This window comes from Natator depressus, chromosome 8, assembly GCF_965152275.1.
Source record: "Natator depressus isolate rNatDep1 chromosome 8, rNatDep2.hap1, whole genome shotgun sequence".
Taxonomy (NCBI): Eukaryota; Metazoa; Chordata; order Testudines; family Cheloniidae; genus Natator; species Natator depressus.
The window spans coordinates 20,819,331-20,837,640 of NC_134241.1; the positions used below are offsets into that span (position 1 = coordinate 20,819,331).

At 48.3% G+C, this 18,310-nt stretch overlaps 1 protein-coding gene across 2 annotated transcripts in view; it reads right to left on the reverse strand.

Annotated features, from left to right (window-relative positions):
• SH3PXD2B (SH3 and PX domains 2B) overlaps positions 1 to 18,310 on the reverse strand; it is a 116,632-nt gene that overhangs the window by 36,387 nt on the left and 61,935 nt on the right. For both annotated transcript variants that reach the window (XM_074960575.1, XM_074960574.1), the window contains exons 4-5: positions 7,924 to 8,000; positions 2,695 to 2,786 (exon numbers count right to left, since the gene is read on the reverse strand). In XM_074960575.1, coding sequence (XP_074816676.1) covers positions 2,695 to 2,786; positions 7,924 to 8,000 — 169 coding nt within the window. The remainder of the gene's footprint in view (positions 1 to 2,694; positions 2,787 to 7,923; positions 8,001 to 18,310) is intronic.

Here is an 18,310-nt window from a genome sequence, read left to right on the forward strand (position 1 = left end):
TTGCCATGGGAGCAGGAACAGGCACCGACCCATTAATGAGAGCAGAAGGGGACTTTCCCTCAGCCAGAGGCTGCAGAGGGGAGGGGGTAGGAAATCAGGGGGCCAGTGGTGCCACTAGAATGACTGCTTTGCTTGGCATAGAGTGTGCTGACCTATCCATTTTTCGCCTTCCAACCGCCACTGCATAAAAAGCCGTCTTCTTATTCCTTTCATGGCCTGGCTTCCTTTCAACTTCCCATAGAAAGTATTTATCTCTTTTATGAACAATGACATCCGGCCAAACCCCAGGCACACCACTATATTGGATCCACCCCAGCCGTCTGTCACTGATTTTATATCGCTATTGGCAACCTGGCAGCCGGTCCACGTGGGGCTGGCAAAATGGCTCCCACCAATCTCACCAGAGGAGAGCCTCAAGGACTTTTATTCATTAACATTTTGAATTGTAGGTAATAAATGCCCCTGGAGCATTCAGGCTGGGATATGAAACACAACAGAGATGTCCTTGAGACACCACAGTAGCTCACGGCTGGAAGCGAACGGGCCAGGAGAGGTCTGTTAAGCCATTCTTAGTATTGAAAAAGGCCTCTTCTCCTCCCCATGAAAGGACAACACATGGGGAGAGGCGACCATGCTGCATCGGCTAATTCTACAACAGCTCAAAATAAAGCACGACTGCAACCTCACTTCCAAACGGCACGACACCAAGAGCAGTTAATCTGGCACTTGCTGCAACAGCCAAACCTTTACAAATGCAAGCAAACACATGCGGCATGTGCCACATGTGAGTGGGGCTGTGTATAGGTGCTGGGAGATGCACACAAACCAGGGCGCTGCAAGGGACACTCCAAAAGGTACAGTCTTAGCCCGGCCCCAACGCCAAAGCATGCAGCTTTGGTTTACATTTCAGTCAGTCCCTTTGTTTTCCTTCTTGTTTAGCTCCCTCAAATGAGCACACATCAGGTGCAGAGAAGAAGAAAGTTTGGAGCAGGGGAGAGATCTTTACATGCCAGGCCTGCAGGAGCAATACCTCCAGAGCAGAGTCAGCTGGGGTGCTAACGTGGGAGACAAAGCTCCTTTTAAGGAGCTGCCACTCCACACTGTTGCAGCCTTTTTTTAAGATGTGTGTCCTGGGGTTCTCTATATTTGAATTAGCCCCTGGTTTTTGTGACAGCCTCCAGACCCTACGCCACGTTCATACCCCACAGATCAGGCTAGGTGGATAATGAGGTGATAAAAGAAGAAAGGGGGATGACAATCCTCATACACACCCTAAGGCACCATCTGTGTGCATGTTTCATCAACAGGTTCACTCCGTGGATTTGACAATCAAACGTCATCCAGAGAGTCCTGACTTTATTTATAAACTGTCCATATTAGAACGTGTCAATATTGGAACAATCACATAGACCATCCCGTCCTCCCAACACCAGGAACATTAGGAATCCCAAGCCCCTTGCCCCAGCAGACTCCTAGATGTTCATGAGATACTGCTCATGCAAATCAGTCTTCTAAGGTCTGTCACTCACTCCCATGCTGCTCCATTAGCTGATGGATGACCGAAGGGGTGAAAGGTTAACTGGTGAACAATAGCTTGGGCAGGCTGGATGGGAATGCCAGCTGACAGCAAGCTATTAGTTAATGGACTCTGGGGCCCTCAGACCAATCTAATCAAGTGTCTGCTGGCTGGGGAAGGAATGATGACAGGAAAAGAAAATAAAAACAGGAGGCCAAGGAGAAAAAGAAATAAATAAGCTAAAGATTGGGGGAAGTTACGAAAGAAACAAGCACAGCACTTAACAGGAGATATGAAAAACTCAATGTTCCTTCACAGAGAAAAACAAAATCCTTTTAATCCCCCAACCCGCCATGCAATGCAAAACAATGTCAAATTATTTTACTGCCTTTTCTTGCACAATCAGTCAATCCTCCTCCATTGCTCAACCTTAAGTAGAGCTACAAACACAATCTAAGGAGAGACAGCAACAGGACAAGAGAGGGAGGCTGGTGTTCGTATTTATGCTCCGGGTGATTAATAGGGGCTGGAACAAGTAGCTCATAGTCACAAGACTAGTAACTACACAGGGTTGCGTAAGACACGCAAGAATCCCAGCACATGTTCCTTGTTTCCAGTGGAAAGCAAGAGTCAGGCATTGCTGTGGATGGCTCAGGGGACTGGCAAAGGGAGTCTTTCGCTCTAGGCAGAGATCATTAATAACTGGAAGTTGCTCCTGTCTGATGCCTGCTTGGCACTTCCTACAGGAAAAGAGTTTGAGTTTCCCAAGTGATGATCAGAAAACCCAGCACCACTATTAGCATGAAGTGGCCTCTGGGCTGGCAAATTCAGCTCTGAGGCCAAGGATTCAGCAGCTCCTGGAGAAAACGCTTCCACCTCATCACTAGCAGTGGACATTCCAGGGGAGGGCTGAGGCACACTGGTAGGGAGCAGTGTGTGAAGAAAGCTTGCATGGTCCCAGTTCTGAGACTAAACAAAGAACTTCACTCTCCAGGGATCTCAAACCAGCACCTTTCTTCAACATTACATTCACAGGCAGGTTGGGGATTTGTTCATGGATCTCAGAGCCTCTTCTGAACGTCACAGTGATCAAGGGGGTTTTATCTGTGGCAGGGGATGCGACCACCACCACAGCAATTCTGCAGAGCAGCCCCACTAGCTTGCTGTAACCAACTTACTCTTTGGGGGGATTCAGGTCTTCGGGTCTCGTCTCGAAGAACTGAAGAACCTCTTCACACTGAGAGATGTAGGGTGGCAGCTGGATCAGAGCCTGTGAATGAAACAAAGAGATTGAGAACACGAAGCTAGAGACTAGTCCAAGCATCTGAAAGGATTTGGGAGGAGCGACCTTCAGTGTGTGAACAGCCGGGCAAATACAGGAAAGGCTGCTAGAAGAAACAGGCACCGTGATCCACAGAACTGTGGTGAGCACTATATTGAATGTCACAATGCACCAGAATGGAGTAAGTCACTTACAGCCTCTGGTTTCAGCTGCTGCATCTCTGGGTAAGATGACAGGGTGCAAAGGGGAGTAAGCAGATGTTGACCTGCAATCCAGGCTACCTTTGCCATTATAACCGTTCGCCCCCACCAGCCAGGGTATCCTTAGAGTCCCTGTAACAGTTACCTCCTCATCAAAATAGCCATCTTTCAAGCTAAGGCCTGGCTGAGACTCCCCAAAGCTCATCACTGTCCTGTGTGCAGAGAGCCCCAGCCCCACTGAAAGGTACAAGCAGTTCATGTCTTTCAAGGCAACAGGGCCTGGCTTTGATGCTTCTGGTTAGGTTCAGGGCCCTGGAATCATAGGGCCCATCAGCACTTTAGCGATCTGCAGAGTCCTCTGTCTCTCAGAAACCCTCTGCTGAGCAACAGCTACTCAAGAAGAGGTTGTCTGAGTGGCAGAAGGGGAGCCCACAAACACCTCGAGCAGGGGCTGGAGAGCTTTTGTTAGTGTTATCATCAGACGACAACTGTGGTGGCTGGAGTTAACGAGCGGCACTGCATCTTTCCCCCTCCCTCCCAGGAAGCCGGCTGCAGCAACACACATTTTAGAAGTGGGACTTGCCAAGTGTGAGAGAATGAGAGCGAGCAATAATGTCATGGTCTCTGCAGAAGGTGGAGGGGATGGTGCCTAGAATAGCACCATTTCCTTTGGACCACACACATCATTTCCCTTACTGTCTCAGCCCAGTTGAGGCTGGAGGGGAGGCAGACTTGGCTAGGGCTCTGTAATACATACCTAGGCAAAGAGGACACGCGTAGCTGCACAGTGCTCATTGTTGGGAAGGTGGGGGGGGAACTGAAGAGTGACATGATATCACAGAAAGAAGGTTTGGAAGCAGGGCCCACCCTGATATATGACTGACAGACAATCCTCAGCTTCATACCCACAATCCTCCCTCAGCCACACCCATCACACCAAGGGCCCTGAGACAGGGATACGAACAAAACCATAAGAACCTCAGCTCGCCCCTGCACCAGGAACACAGCCCTGCGTGCAGCACCCCAGGCTGCTCCCAGAGGCAGACCTGAGTCTTTATTGACCTGTCTGCTCTGCCCCCATAGCCTTTCCCGAAACAGGTCTGCCTAGGGTTGCCAACTGTCTAATTGCACAAACCCAAATACTCTTGCCCACCCTCTGCCCAAGGCCACACCCCTGCCCCACCCCTACTCCCTCCAGCCCCACTCCCTCATCACTTGCTCTCCCCCACCCTCACTCACTTTCACCAGGCTGGGGCAGGGGTTTGGGGTGCAGGACAGGATGCGGCTGAGGAGTTCGGAGTGTGGGAGAGGGCTTTGGGCTGAGCCTGGGGCAGCGGGTTGGGGTGCGGGAGGGGTTTGGTGTGTGGGCTCCGGGAGGGAGTTTGGGTGTGGGAGGGGGCTGGGGCATGGGGTTGGGATGCAAGAGGGGATTCGGGGTGCAAGCTCCGGAGCCAGGCAGTGCTTACCTCAGGCGGCTCCCGGAAGCAGCGGCATGTCTGGCAGTGGCCCCCAGTCTCACGGGCAGCCAGGCAGTTATGCATGCTGCCCCAGCTTGCAAGCACCACTCCCGCAGTTCCTATTGGGCACAGTTCCCCGTTCCTGGCCAATAGGAGCTGCAGAGTCAGCACTCGGAGCGGGGGCAGCACGCAGACACCCCCTGGCCACACCTCCTCCTAGGAGCCACTGCCGGACATTCCGGCTACTTCAGAGAGCGGCATGGAGCCAGGGTAGATAGGGATCCTGCCTTAGCCCCACTGCGCAACCGGACTTTTAGGAGCCTAAAATCTCCCGGATTGGCTTCAGTAGCCTATGAGAGCTTGAGCCCGATTCCGGGAGACTTCCGGCCAAACTGGGAGGGTTGGCAACTCTAGGCCTGCCATTGCACAGACACTGATCACCACCACAGCCAGGACAGGCAGAGCCACCAAGCAGTGGGGGTGATACTGCCTGACAAGGAATTGAGACAGCATGCCAGCCAGCATAAGAAATGGGATATAGAAACAAGTGTCCACTCCGGAGATTGTGGGTGCAGGCAACTGTTCAGGTTTCCTGCTGGCAACATTTCCACTGAGGTGCTGCTCACAGGACTCCATTCCCTGTGCTCTATGCAGAATCACTCAGACCCTGGTAAAATGACCAGCCCCAGTCCAGAGAAGGTTCCACCCTTACAGCATTGCAAATGATGGCAGAAAAACATAGCTTGTCCTAGTAGGATGGAAATCAAGGGCCATCTGCCTTATGATTAGTGCACAGCCCTGCCATGTAGGAGACTGAGAGGATTCATTGCCCTCCACCAGGCTGGGAGCACTATCAAGGCGATACATTCAGCCACACAACTCATTCTTAAGGGCAATTTGAAGAACAGGCTCCAAAGAGAAACCCATCCAATTTTGTCTGGCTTGGAGCATGGTGGTTGGGGTGAGGAGACCGTCAGGGAAAGGTTATTCATAGAAGACAGATAGGAAATGACCTATTCAGATGGATGAGCCATTTTACAGGGTGATGCATGACTGCAGTCTGCAGGGCATTTTCTAGAGCTCTGTCCAGTTTCATTTTAAGACTCCCAAGCGAGTGGGCTTAGGAGAGGATCTCCCAGTCACAACTCTTTTACCAGATATTCAGCCAACATTTTCTCTCTCAAACTTACTAATATTATCACCAACACAGAGGAAAGGGTTTAGTGTAGGACACGGGGGAAACGGGATGAGAATACACTGTATTTAGCTCTTTTAAATCTGACTTTAGGAATCATTCTCACCAGCTCCCTGATCATTTTTGCTACTCTTCTTTGACCTCCCTCCAATCTGTCAAGCTCTTTCTGCTAGCAAGAGAGTAATTCTGGGTGCAGCTGGACCGTGGCTTTATAAAGAGGGACTATTCTTTTCCTGCTTGGTGGGGCGATGCCTTTGCATGTTTTCAGTCCAGGATTTCACCGGCCTTCTTTGCAGCCAAGAGAGGAGGATTTGCAGAGCTTTCTCAGGGAACGGTGCCGCCTCACGTCTCTCCCAGGAGAGACAAAACAAAGGACAAGATATTATCTAGTATTTTGTGGGGGATCTGGTTAAGCTGTGTTCCCGTAATGCTCAGTACTCACTAAACACCACCCTAACCACAGCAAACTCAGGGATTTTTTTTTTTTTTTGCTGAGAGTGTATATTATACTCCCACTCTGGTGGTGCATGTGAAGTCAGCCCAAAATAACAGAAATGCCAGGGACAGCAGGGACTGTGGTTGAGACGCCCATGGTAATAGCATGGGCCGACTCTGCCATGCACACTTCTATGATAGCTTAGCCCCTCACCCCTCTAGGAGCTTCACAGTTAAGTAGCAGGAACTGGAAGGCCAGGCTTAGTGCACACTTTATTACCTGGCAATGCATTAACTGGAGGAGGAGAAAGCTGTTGTCTAAGTGGGTCATATAACATCAGCCATTATGTCCCATTTATTAAGTCAAATGGATTAATATATTTTATGCCATTAACTGCATCGTTCCGAACAGACAGCTGCAGCCTCTTATCACTTAGGGACTTTTTTCCTCCCTAAAATTAAATTTATGGGCAAGCGTGTGTCTATATAGCTGGCACATTTTAGTGTCCTGAAAACAGGGGACTGATCACACCAGCAAGAGCCAGCCAGTTGCCGTGTAAGCTTCCCCCGACCTCCCCAGCTTTGGCAATATGCCTCAAGACTACCCGTGCTTCACCTCTGCTGTTCCAATCCTGCCTGTTACCCTGCAGTAACACAGCTAATGCACCTCAGCAGTTCTGAGCTACAGCACGTTAGCCCAGTGCTAGGCCTCCAGACATGTTTGCTGAGGCGTCTTGGTCTTGACTTTCAGCACCCCTTGCAATTCCAGTCCCAGGGTCCCTCCCTCAGAGCTTTGGTCAATGCACCTGAGTCTTGACCTGTATCATCCCCTGCAATTCTATTCTATTCTGGTTCTTATGCTGCGCTCAACCCCATAGTACCGGAGTGCGGAGCAGGAGGGCATTAAACAAAGCTACTAGCACCTGTGTTGGGTTTGTTCTCTCATCTTCTCGCCGTGGGAGAGGTGTATGCAGTTGAGTGTTTTGTTCTGGAACTTTTATTTAACACACACACACACACACACACGATTATGTTAGAGAAGGCATGTTCAAAGAAATACATCTTGCACTTAGAGCGGAAGGTCCTTAGTTCCTCTGGGGATTCGTTCCACGGTCTTCAGCTGATGCCTGAAAAAGCTTCACCTCATGCACAGATGAGTTTTAACATTATTGTATAAAGTTCCATGGTGCCCTAAGAGTAAGATGCTCCGGTGCCTGGCACCCCACGCAGCTCTGCCAACATATCTCAGTCCACGGCACAGAACCCTCTGTTATCCCCGAAGCTACAGACAGTGCCAGTTCTGTGACGGAGACCCATCTTCTAAGGATAAGGACTGGACTCTGCTCAATAGTAATAACATTTGAAACCAACAGGATAGGCTAGCTAGTGAATTTAACCATTAGCCAGCAGAGCCCCTACCAGACCATTTGCTTCTCGTTTGCAGCCTGAGAAGGGATTTAAAAAAAAAAAATAATAAAATTAAGGAGAACTAGAGTGGAGAGTGCATGGTGAGCAACTAGGTCACTACCACGCTGCAATCTGTAGGCCTCCAAAACCACAGCACTGACCCCTCTGTCTGAGATGGTTCCCATGGGATGTTTTTACACCTGCATGGAATGGATGCACTGCACCAGACCCAAGGCCACCAGCTAATTTCATGGCAGGAGGTGGTACGTTAGCACAAGCTACTGCTGGTGGAAGTGCACAATTAAGTGCAACACCATGTGCTGCCCCCTCCCAGAAATGGGACCAGTATCGCCAACAGAGAAGGACCAGCTCAAATCATGCCTATATCACAGGCTAGAAGTCTTCAGTTTAAGATAGAAAACTCCCTTTACCTTGCAGTATTCATCAATAGGGATCAGACGCTTGACGGCAACATCCCGGATGTGGCTTCTGCGGAAGAGGATCTTCCCTGCAGTGAGAAAGAGGAACAAGAGCAATGCAAGTCATCAAGGCTGTTCCATCAGACATCATTTCCCTCAAATCAACTGATCAGAATCTATCCTCAATGTAAGCAAAGACTGGCCTTGCCAAGAACCCCCTTGCCCACACAGAAGAACCTCCCCTCAACCCACCAAGCATACTTTTGGAGAGATGGACATTTGAAATTACTAAGGGCATGTCTACACTGTGGAAACTACATGGGCATAAATAGATCACCACAGCTATGCCGACATAAGCCCAGAGTATAGATGTAGCCTGCATGACCTACTTGAGCGATGGTAATGAGGGCGACGGAAGCATTCTTGCATTGATATAGATGCATCTACACTGTGGGATAGGTCGGCACAGCTATGGTGCTTAGGGGTGCGTTTTTCCATACTCCTACCCAACATAAGAAAAATCCAATCAAATTCCCCAACCAGATGTGTCCTCATGTCTCTTCACTTATCCAGGGTGTTGCTGTGCGTGTCCAGGAGGTAGCAGAATGGCTTGTATCACTTCAGAGCACACGAGAAGTGCTACCCCTCCCAGGCATCTAACCATTGCTAAATCAAAAGGTACAAACAGCCACTGTGGTTTTGGAGATTAACATGCTGAGTTCTGTCTCCCAAGTCTCATCTTTACAGTTCAGCTGCCAAACAAGATCAGCATACATGTGGTCATGGGTTTCTGTCTGTTTCTGCACTCCCAGAGGGTGGTCCTCTCCCAACAGACTGCAATGGATGTAGTAGCCTCAAAACATGACCCTGCGCAGGGGTCTTCCAGCTGGTCTCCCCCTCCCCCTAATCGCTCTGTTTCACCCTTTTTGTAACCTGTAGCAAAGAAGTTGACGACAAAAGACCGAGGGCTCAATTCCCAGTTCCTGAAAATGCTGGGGAAAGTCAGCTATATTTTGAATCAAGGCACCAGAATCAACAATTTGCTATTATGCAATTTGCAAATACTGGCCTGTGAGCTTAAGGGGCGCATGGAGCTTTGCAAGCACATAAGAGACCAGGAACTGGAATGGGGAGGAGGAGATGGGGGTGAGCAGGAGAGTAGGAAGAAGCAAGGACAGATATTAGTTTGCTTGAGTTGTTAATAACCAGTTCCTGCCAATAACCTGGCCTCAGACCCCAAAAGAGGGTGTGTGCTTGCAAAAAGAAGGGGAGTAGAGGGAGTAGAGTGGATTTTAATTTGTGGGAAGTGGGAAAAAACAATCTGTGGCCTACAATGAACAGTTACATTGGCATCGCTATGTCAGGCAGGGGTGTGAAAAAAAACAACAACACAGAATTATGTCAGCAAAAACCCCAGCGTAGATGCAGCTAGGCTGATGGAAGAGCACTTCTGTTGAAGTAGCTAACATTGTTCGGGGAGGTGGTATTCCTACACCGACAGAAAACCTCCTCCTGTCAGCATACGCTGCTTCTACACTAGGGGCTACAGCTATGGTGGTATAGGCTTTGTAATGTAGATGTAACTTGACTGTTGAACAAAGGGTACGTCTACAGCACGGAGACTATATTGGTATAGCTAGGTTGCCGTAACTGTGGCAGCATAAACCTGTAGTGTAGATACAGCCTACACTGACAGAAGGGGGTTTTCCCAAGGGTGTACGAACACCACTTCCCTGAGCAACACTAGCTAGATCGACAGAAGCATTCTCCCATTGACCTAGCTGCACTGACACAGAGGGTTAGGTTGGCAACCCTATGGCACTTAGCAGCATGGATTTTTCACACCTCTGAGAGCTGTAACTATGTTGACCTTCATCTTAAGTGTAGGTCAGGCCACGGTTAACCCCTTTGTAAAGGCAAGAATGGATATTCCCCAAGCATTTGTTCCCAGATTCTAACGTTTGCATTTTACCCTAGATCTTAACTGGAGGTCAGAATGTGTAGTGTAGACAAAGCCTTGGACAGAGGGTCTCTCTCTTTGTAGCTCCTGAATGGAGAAGGTCCCCAGAGCGAGGCTTGTGGGATTGCAGATCAGATTCAGACCCTATCGGGCTTTCTTTCCTGTCTGGGGTTTATTTTTATTCTCCTTTAAAGGAATCCTTCAGCTACTCCATTTCCTCCCCTCTCACTTGTGGGTCAGGCAGTTTTTCTTTGAAGTCTAATTAGTCCTAAAAGCTTCAATCTGTCTTTGCTGAGCACAACTTCTCCAGTGTTTAAAGAGACACAGGCCACTAGCAGAGAGATCATGAAAGAGATATGCGTTTACTTAGGAGGGAGAAACCTGCCCCCCACATTGAGCTAGAACAGACGCAAATCCCAATTCGAAGTGTCACAACCCAAGACTGCACTATCAAACTCCTTTAAATCCCAGCTGTTAGCTTTCATATTGTAATTGAAACCACTGCAGCTATTGCCCAATAGCTGGGACCAATAACACATGTCTCAGAACTTCCAGCCTTCCAGGAGCTTTCAGGATTTGAATTGAAGTTTTCAGGTTTGATGGTGAGATAATCATCAAGAAAAAGCCAACTCTACCCCCTGAGTTAGGGGGAGTTTTAGTGCTTGAGAAAAAGTGAAGGACTTGCACTGTTGGTGGGTGCAGTGCAAGCTATCTCCCACCAACAGCTCTGCAGATGCACCTCAGTCCTGGTCTCCCTCCCTTACCCCCTAAGCAATGAATCAGCGGTAGAATTATTTTTTTTAAAGAATTGTACCTCAGCATCCAGCTGGGACTGAAGTTTCAGCATCATGAACACCTGTGATATGAGCTGCCATTTGAATCCACTCTCAAGCCCCAGAAGGAGATTTACCCCCAACACTAGAATACCTACCTCCACTCATCTCTTCATCACCTACACACACACACCTTGGAGTTACCCATTCTTTTCATTCCCCCAGCCCCAACACCACCACCATACTGGCGGAGATCGACTGGATGGTTACCAGTGCTACTCTTTCACTGATCAGAATGATCATGGTTGAGCAACCTGAAATACTCTCTCCTCCAAGGGGCTACCATCACATGCTCCATGGGAGTAATAGCACAACCCCATCATGCATGCACATTTTCACATGAGCATTTGTGGCTCAGATATTATTCCCAAACAAGACTAGAGAACCAAACCAAACAGTGCTATAAAGGCTTGCATAGCTCTTAGCTGCACCAGGTTGGCTCCAACCTACACTATTCCCTCACAAGGGCCAGGACATTGCTCAAATGCTTCCTTCTCCAGTCTGGTCTTTAGTTCTTGCAGATCAGTAGCTTGGAAAGTATTTATTGCTAAGATACCAGGGAGGGGAGGGGCAGGAATTACCAGCCTCTAGTTAATCTCCTTGCTGTGGGTGGCTACTATTTTTTTCCCCAGCAGGCAAGTAAATTATCAATAGTTTTTCTTTCACATCAGCCATCAAGGTAAAAAAATGGGTAAGTAGATTTTCTGCCTGTATTCTTATTCTAATGATGATTTCACAAAGATTAATGGGTCAAAAAGGTTTTGTTGACCATCATTAGAAATTGGAATTTCATTTGTAACTTGTCAGTGTGCCGAGATGTAGTTGCTGATGGGCACATTATAAATGTCTAAAACAAACCAACCTATGAGAGGAACATTTAAATGTTAAAACAAACAAATAAATGGTGATCTAAAAATTATTTCAGTGGCTGAATACACAAACCTTCAACAAATTCCCTTCCCTTCTCACATTGCATTTCTCCCAGTTCTGATGCTTCCTAAACAGAAAATTTATTTTTTAATAAAAAGTTGATTTACATCAAAATGCCTAAATTAGGAAAAAGCAGAATCTCTCCATGCTGCCAAGAACATCTATAAAACCCTGACGTAGACCTGAATGGTCATCTACTGGAGGACTCACTGTGCGGAGAACACCATTTTGTTCTAAAATGGCATCCTCCATGTGACAAAAGTGCTGTTCCATCATAATCTGGCCCCACTACACCACTGGCCTGTAGAGAAATGGTGGACTTATGGCTGAATCAGTGGGATGGGAGCTTGAAGACCTGGGTTCAGGATTTTGCACTGGGCCCTTGGACACACATCCCTTATCTACATCTGTAAAATGGGGATAACAATGCTGCCCTGTGAGACTTAATTAAGTGGTTTGAGATCCTCAGATGCTAGAGAAATCCATAGTATGAATAAATCAATCACAATACTTCACATCAGGTTCCATCCCATCCCTACTTTGAAGTTATCTGGCTGCCTCAGGGTTTTTAAGAGCCCTTAATATGGTACTTGGCTCACTTCCCTATCCTACAGATCTGCTGGGTGGTTTATTTCTTCTCCCCCTTGCACCAAATTCCTTCGTGCCCAAGGGAGCAGCAGGGCTGCAGTAGGCACAGGAGCGTGAGATTAGGGCACAGGGTTTACAGAAGCTAAAAGAAATGCAGCTGGAGAGAAACAGTGAGATGGGCAAAGGCTAAAGGGAAATTAGCTTTGATGAATGCACTGGCTTGTTGGAATAGGGCCAGAAGAGCAATAAGTAGAATCAAAAGGGTAGACACAGACACAGGTACATTGCAGAAAAGGGCATGATTACAGGGTCAGCCATTGGAGGATGTATACTAGCTCCAATCAGTAAGGTAATAGCGGGTAGAGTAACAGGAAGTAACAAGTTTGCACTATAGGACACCAGTGAAGGAGGGGAAAAGGGAAGGGATGATGTCTCCCCAGTACAAACAATTTCAAAGTTGGCAACAAGGTGGCTCTCCAGCAGGATGTTGGAGAAGCATGAACGTTGGAGAGAAAGGAAGGAGCACCATCTCCAATGTGAAACACTATTAGGCCAGACAAGAGCAAGGACAACTCCTCCTAATCTCCCAAACTCAACAAAATTTAATTTGGTTATGGAAAAAAAATAGCTCTCTCGTTTATAAGCACTTTTGGACAAGACTATCTTTAATTACCATTTAATCTCAATGTCTCTGTGTAGAGATGCCTCTAGAATCAGAGAAATGTAGGACTGGAAGAGACTTTAATAGGTCCTGTCCCCTGTACTGAGGCAGGAGAAAGAATTATATAGACCATCCCTGACAGATGTTTGTCTAACATGTCTAATCTCCATCGGCACAAATTCCATAACCTCCCCAAGCAATTTGTTCCAGTGTTTAATTGTCCTTACAGTTAGGAAGTTCTTCCTAATGTCTAACCTAAATCTCCTTTGCTGCAATTTAAGCCCATTACTTCTTGCTCTATCCTCAGTGGTTAAGGAGAACAATTTATCACCCTCCTCTTATAACAACCTTTTATGCACTTGAAGACTTATGTCCCTCCTTTAGTCTTCTCTTCTCCAGACTAAACAAACCAAATTTTTTCAAACATCAACCCCAAAACAATATAATAAATACTTAGCTCCTCTACAGACCTTTCCAGACATCTCCAAGCAGGAAGTATAAGTAACCATGGGGGGGTTGCAATAGCAATTCATAGCACACCTCTCCCCACACCCACCACGACAGGAAAAGAGCAGACAGAGAAATGGGGAAATCAACATCTGCACACCATTTAGGATGGACTCCAAAGGTGTTTGAAGGGCAGTCTATGCAAATCTTCATCCCACTGTTCTCTCCCCTCCTCTTCCTCCCTCCCCCCCCGCCAGCCTTTTCAAATCAAGGCTAAGCATTGTAACTTTAATGCATTATACAGCACCCAACTGCCAAGAGCTGCCATTCCATCTCCTACTGCTGCCAAGTTATCCAGACTACTCAGAGATAAAAGGGTTTCTGCCAAAACAAATGAGGCTTTTAGCTACCTGAAGAAAAGGAACAGAACAGACTTCTGATGATTTTCTGTACTGAGTCAAGCGTTTTTGAGGGGTTTGTTTGCAAAGCAGCTTCTTTGGTTTGCATTACTCCTAGTGGGTACCATGAACTTACACCCCATGGAGCTAAGGATGGTCGGTCAAAATGGTTGGGCAAACAGCAAGTTCTTAAATGGAGGCCTGAGGATGGGGTGGCTCTGCTATGCACAAACCCCACCACAATGTCCACCATTTGGCCACATCCGTAGAGCTTCTAAGAACTTGTCTACACTGGCACTTTACAGCGCTGCAACTTTCTTGCTCAGGGGGGAGAAAAACACCCCCCTGGGCGCTGCAAGTTTCAGCGCTGTAACGTACCAGTATAGACAGTGCACCAGCACTGGGAGCAGCACTCCCAGTGCTGGGAGCTACACCCCTCGTGGAGGTGGGTTTTTTAGAGCGCTGGGAGAACTCTCTCCCAGTGCTCTGCTGCGACTACACAAGCCACGTTAAAGCGCTGCCGCGGCAGTGTTTTAACATTGCCGGTGAAGACGTGCCCTAAGCCAGCATGAAGTAGCCTGTCTCTTCAGCTCAGCAGAGTCAGGGCAGACAGTGGTCGATCTCAGAGACGCGAGGTGGGGAGGGAATGTCTTTTATTGGACCAACTTCTGCTGGTGAGAGAGAAGCTTTTGAGCTTACACAGAGCTCTTCCGCAGGTCTCCGCATTGGAATGGAATCACAGCTCTGGCCACGCAGCTACTTCATGCTCTCCCCCGCTCCCTCTCTGGGGCTATTTGATACAATCTAAATAGCTCTGAAGCTTCCTTCCATTTCCTTTCCTTAACTGCAATGAGCCACTGAAAATAAAAGGAGGGAGACTTTATGGCTGTTTGCCCCACAGCGATGAGGGAAGACTGTAAAATCACAGGAGAGCACCTCTCTGAATCCTACCTCAAAGCCAGCCGTAGTCTTGAGACCTTCCCAGCCACTGGAAACACCTTCAATTGGACACAGCTTACAAAGTCCTTTCAACAGGAGATGCTCCTTCAACTCCAAGAGAACTCTCCTACACCCCAATTGCTTCACTCAGCTGAATGGCTCCCTCCCTCCCATCTCATCCAGAACCAGACATCTCAAACCTCACACCTGTACCATCCACCTCAATCCCCAGTGGTCATGCACACACTAAGGCCAGGGCCTTCAGATACCAATCAGGAATTCTGGGTCCTGGGCTGCACTGAGAATCAAGGTTGACAAATCACCATCATGGGGGCTTTGGTTTATCTGCTGGCCACCACATTGCTGCAAATCCCCATGAACACACATACACATGTGGCCTCTTCAGCAAATAGGTGGCACTGGAGAGCAGAGCAGAGGCTCCTCCCTCCCTTGCATGCTGACCATCCTCTCTCTCAGATCATTAATCACGGGCCTGCTTTACATCCCCAGGTGGTGCTGGCAGGCCGGAGCACTGGCAAAATCCTGAGAGAGGGCACTGAGGATGGGAAGGGAAGAGGCGGGAGAGATGACACAGGTAGAGCTGGATGCATCTAAATGGGTTAGCTGCGGTCACCGCAGGTCATGATCAAGATACATTGGCAGAGCTGTATTTACACAGAAGGATCAAAATCTGCCTTTAGAGGACATGTTCAGAACACTGCAGTCATCCCCTCTTCCCTGCCTCCCCAACTACAACATTCTGGGAAAACCCATCGCCACTTCCTCAGTGCTGAAGGCGGGGCAGCAGACAAGCAGCTCTTCTGGTAGTAATTATGCAGCAGTTTTCAAATGCCGTTAACTGATCGAGTTGCTGAGTCATTATTTAACATTAGCTGCTTGGCCTAATGCCCAAGCACAGAGACACATATGCACAAGCCTGCAGGACAAAGAGATTGCACTAGAACAAAAGAAGGCATATCCAGGCAGGGAGAAAGCAGCCTTCCTGCACTTGCAACTGACTGCTCAGCAATGGGGCACGCCCAGCACACAAAGGTCTGACTAGGCAAGAAGCAGACACAAAAATGGGGCACATCTTTCACCACCACTGTAGGGCTTGAGCCCTGTCTATACTACAGCTCCAACAGTTGCGACCACAAGGGGAGCTGGCAGAGTGGGCACCACCAGTGAGCCCAGTGACCAGCAGAAATAGAGCCAGAGAAGCTTCATCCCTGGCAGTTGAGGACCCAGGGAGACCAGAGACACGCTTTGCCTTTAAAAACTCTATTGGAGCCCTTCTCCCTGCTTGACAACCCAATGGCTAGGGGCCTTGCTGTGGCAAACCATTGAAGGAAATGCCCTACATAGCCCATCAAAGCCCCCTCACTCTTATTTGAGGTATTTTCAACTTTATGCATCCGATGAAGTGAGCTGTAGCTCACGAAAGCTTATGCTCAAATAAATTGGTTAGTCTCTAAGGTGCCACAAGTACTCCTTTTCTTTTTGCGAATACAGACTAACATGGCTGCTATTCTCAACTCTTATTTGATTGACTGATTTATAGCACAGGTCGTGCTGTAGCAGGCCTAGAGTGGGGGGCAGTAAAGTGACCCAGTGCAGCCCCGCTATGGCAAACATGCTACCTCTTCAAGTCTCACCTACCCCGCCCAGGGATTGGGAAATATCAGGGGAGAGGGTGGGAGAAGGGCTGACAGACAATTACCCTCAGCTGTGCAGGAGACACCCTGAGGGCAGCCCACAAGAGAGAAATTAGCCTCTAGAAAAGGCCAGGTGAGCGAAGGGGACAGTGTACTCTGTTCCATCCCACTGGAATTCTCAAGCCAATGTCAGAGCCATACTGGGGAAGAGGGAGTGGAGGGAAAAGAAAGTTGCAGAGGCATTTCAGTCAGCAACATGGTTGTGGCGCCCATTGAGCTGAAGGTTGTTACTCGATCCTGAGGGAGCAGGAGGGGCAGAGACCCATAAATGTATCACAAAGTTTATCAGAGCCATTAAAGAAGCCAGATATTTTGAGAGTGGAAAAACGTCTGACTTTCGTTTTACCCTGAAGGACTCCCTCTGACTTGGAAAGAATTCGCTTCTCCACACCTTTCAAATCACATCCAGATTTCCTCTGCCATGGGCTCCAATTCACTTTAAAAACCACGCACAGTCGGTCCCAGAAGGAGAAGCCAGTTCTTAGTTCCACTGCTGGAATGGGCAGGCACATGGGGGAAGATAACACTTCCCACAACCTCCATAGGAGCCTTGGACTTAGCAGCAGGCTGGCAAATTTCTGAAGCGAGTGGATGCCCTGGCCCTGCAGTAAAAGGAAGGGAAAACTTTGCGTGGGGGCTTCCTGCATTTATAGCTGTTCCTGGGCAGGCCATAAACATGGAGGTTTATAGGGATGTGTTCCGTGACCTGATACATAGGAGCACTCTAAAGGATCTCAAGGAAGCTCAGAATAGGGCCAGCTACAATTCCTAGCATGCTACTGGTTACAGCGTCATAGTGGAGGGAGTTCAATCCTAGGCCTAGTCCCACTCATGTGCTTCACCCTTGTAAAAGGTGGAGAAAGCAGCAGCTATTCTGAGACACAAAGGGAAAGACTTCCCTGTGCCATATTCCACAGCCGGAAGGATGGTATTGGAGGTGCAAGGCCTCCAGAAAGGGAGGGTAAGAGGAGGGGAGCTTTCCAGATGCCAGCTGACACGGTGACCATCTGTGGGACTGGGGGGAAAGGATTTCCCCCCAAAACAGGCTGATATCAGGATGGTGAGACAATAAAATGCATTATTTAGGGTGGCTCAGTGGGGAATGTATTTCATTTCTATGCATTCCAGGAGACAAACCCCAGTATCTCTGCTTCCTGGGCAGTGAAGAGGGCTTCATGCTGGTGTACTGCCTCCACCACTGGCAGATCCATGGAACAGCAATGATGGGACTTCCTTTCACGCATCTGGACTGCGAGGAAGGAGCCCAGCAGGAGACCGCTGCAGAGATGGAGGGTGAGAGCAAACACAGGATAGGAGGGAATAGCAGTCTTCTACCTAATGAAGTCAGCAGGGTTCCTGGCAACCCACCAAACTCAGCAACTGGTGTTGAAAGCTCAGAAGTGGAACTGCATGGAGAAGAGATCTGCTCAAGACTTCACCAACAGTCCCACCCATGATCTCCTCTTCACTGAATTGCTCACCATCTGCACTAAGGCAGCAAAACACTTATGTGATCATTTCCTCTTAGTTACTAGGCTGGGTCTGAGATGCCTGAGACAGCTGTGACCAGTGGACTGATCACAGGATTAGGACCCAGAAACTCCATTCTATTGCCAGCTCCAGAGTACCCTGTGGGGTCTGGGGAAGTCACTTAACATTGTCTGGAAACAGGGAATGATCATATTCATCTATCTAACTTCCAGGTCCCTTGTGGAGAGCTGTTAGTATTTGCAGATAATAAGTTCCCAAAGTGCAAGTATTGTTCTGATGCTGGATCAGAGAGGGATGGGGTGGAAGGTAGAAAGGAGACAACATTCTGCTTTCTAAAAATGTATCCTATTAAATCCTTTTCTTCCTTTGGAGTTTGCTGCCGTCTCTTGCTTAAGCTTCCTAAAAAGCAATTTCACAACCAAAAGTAGCTGAGCCTC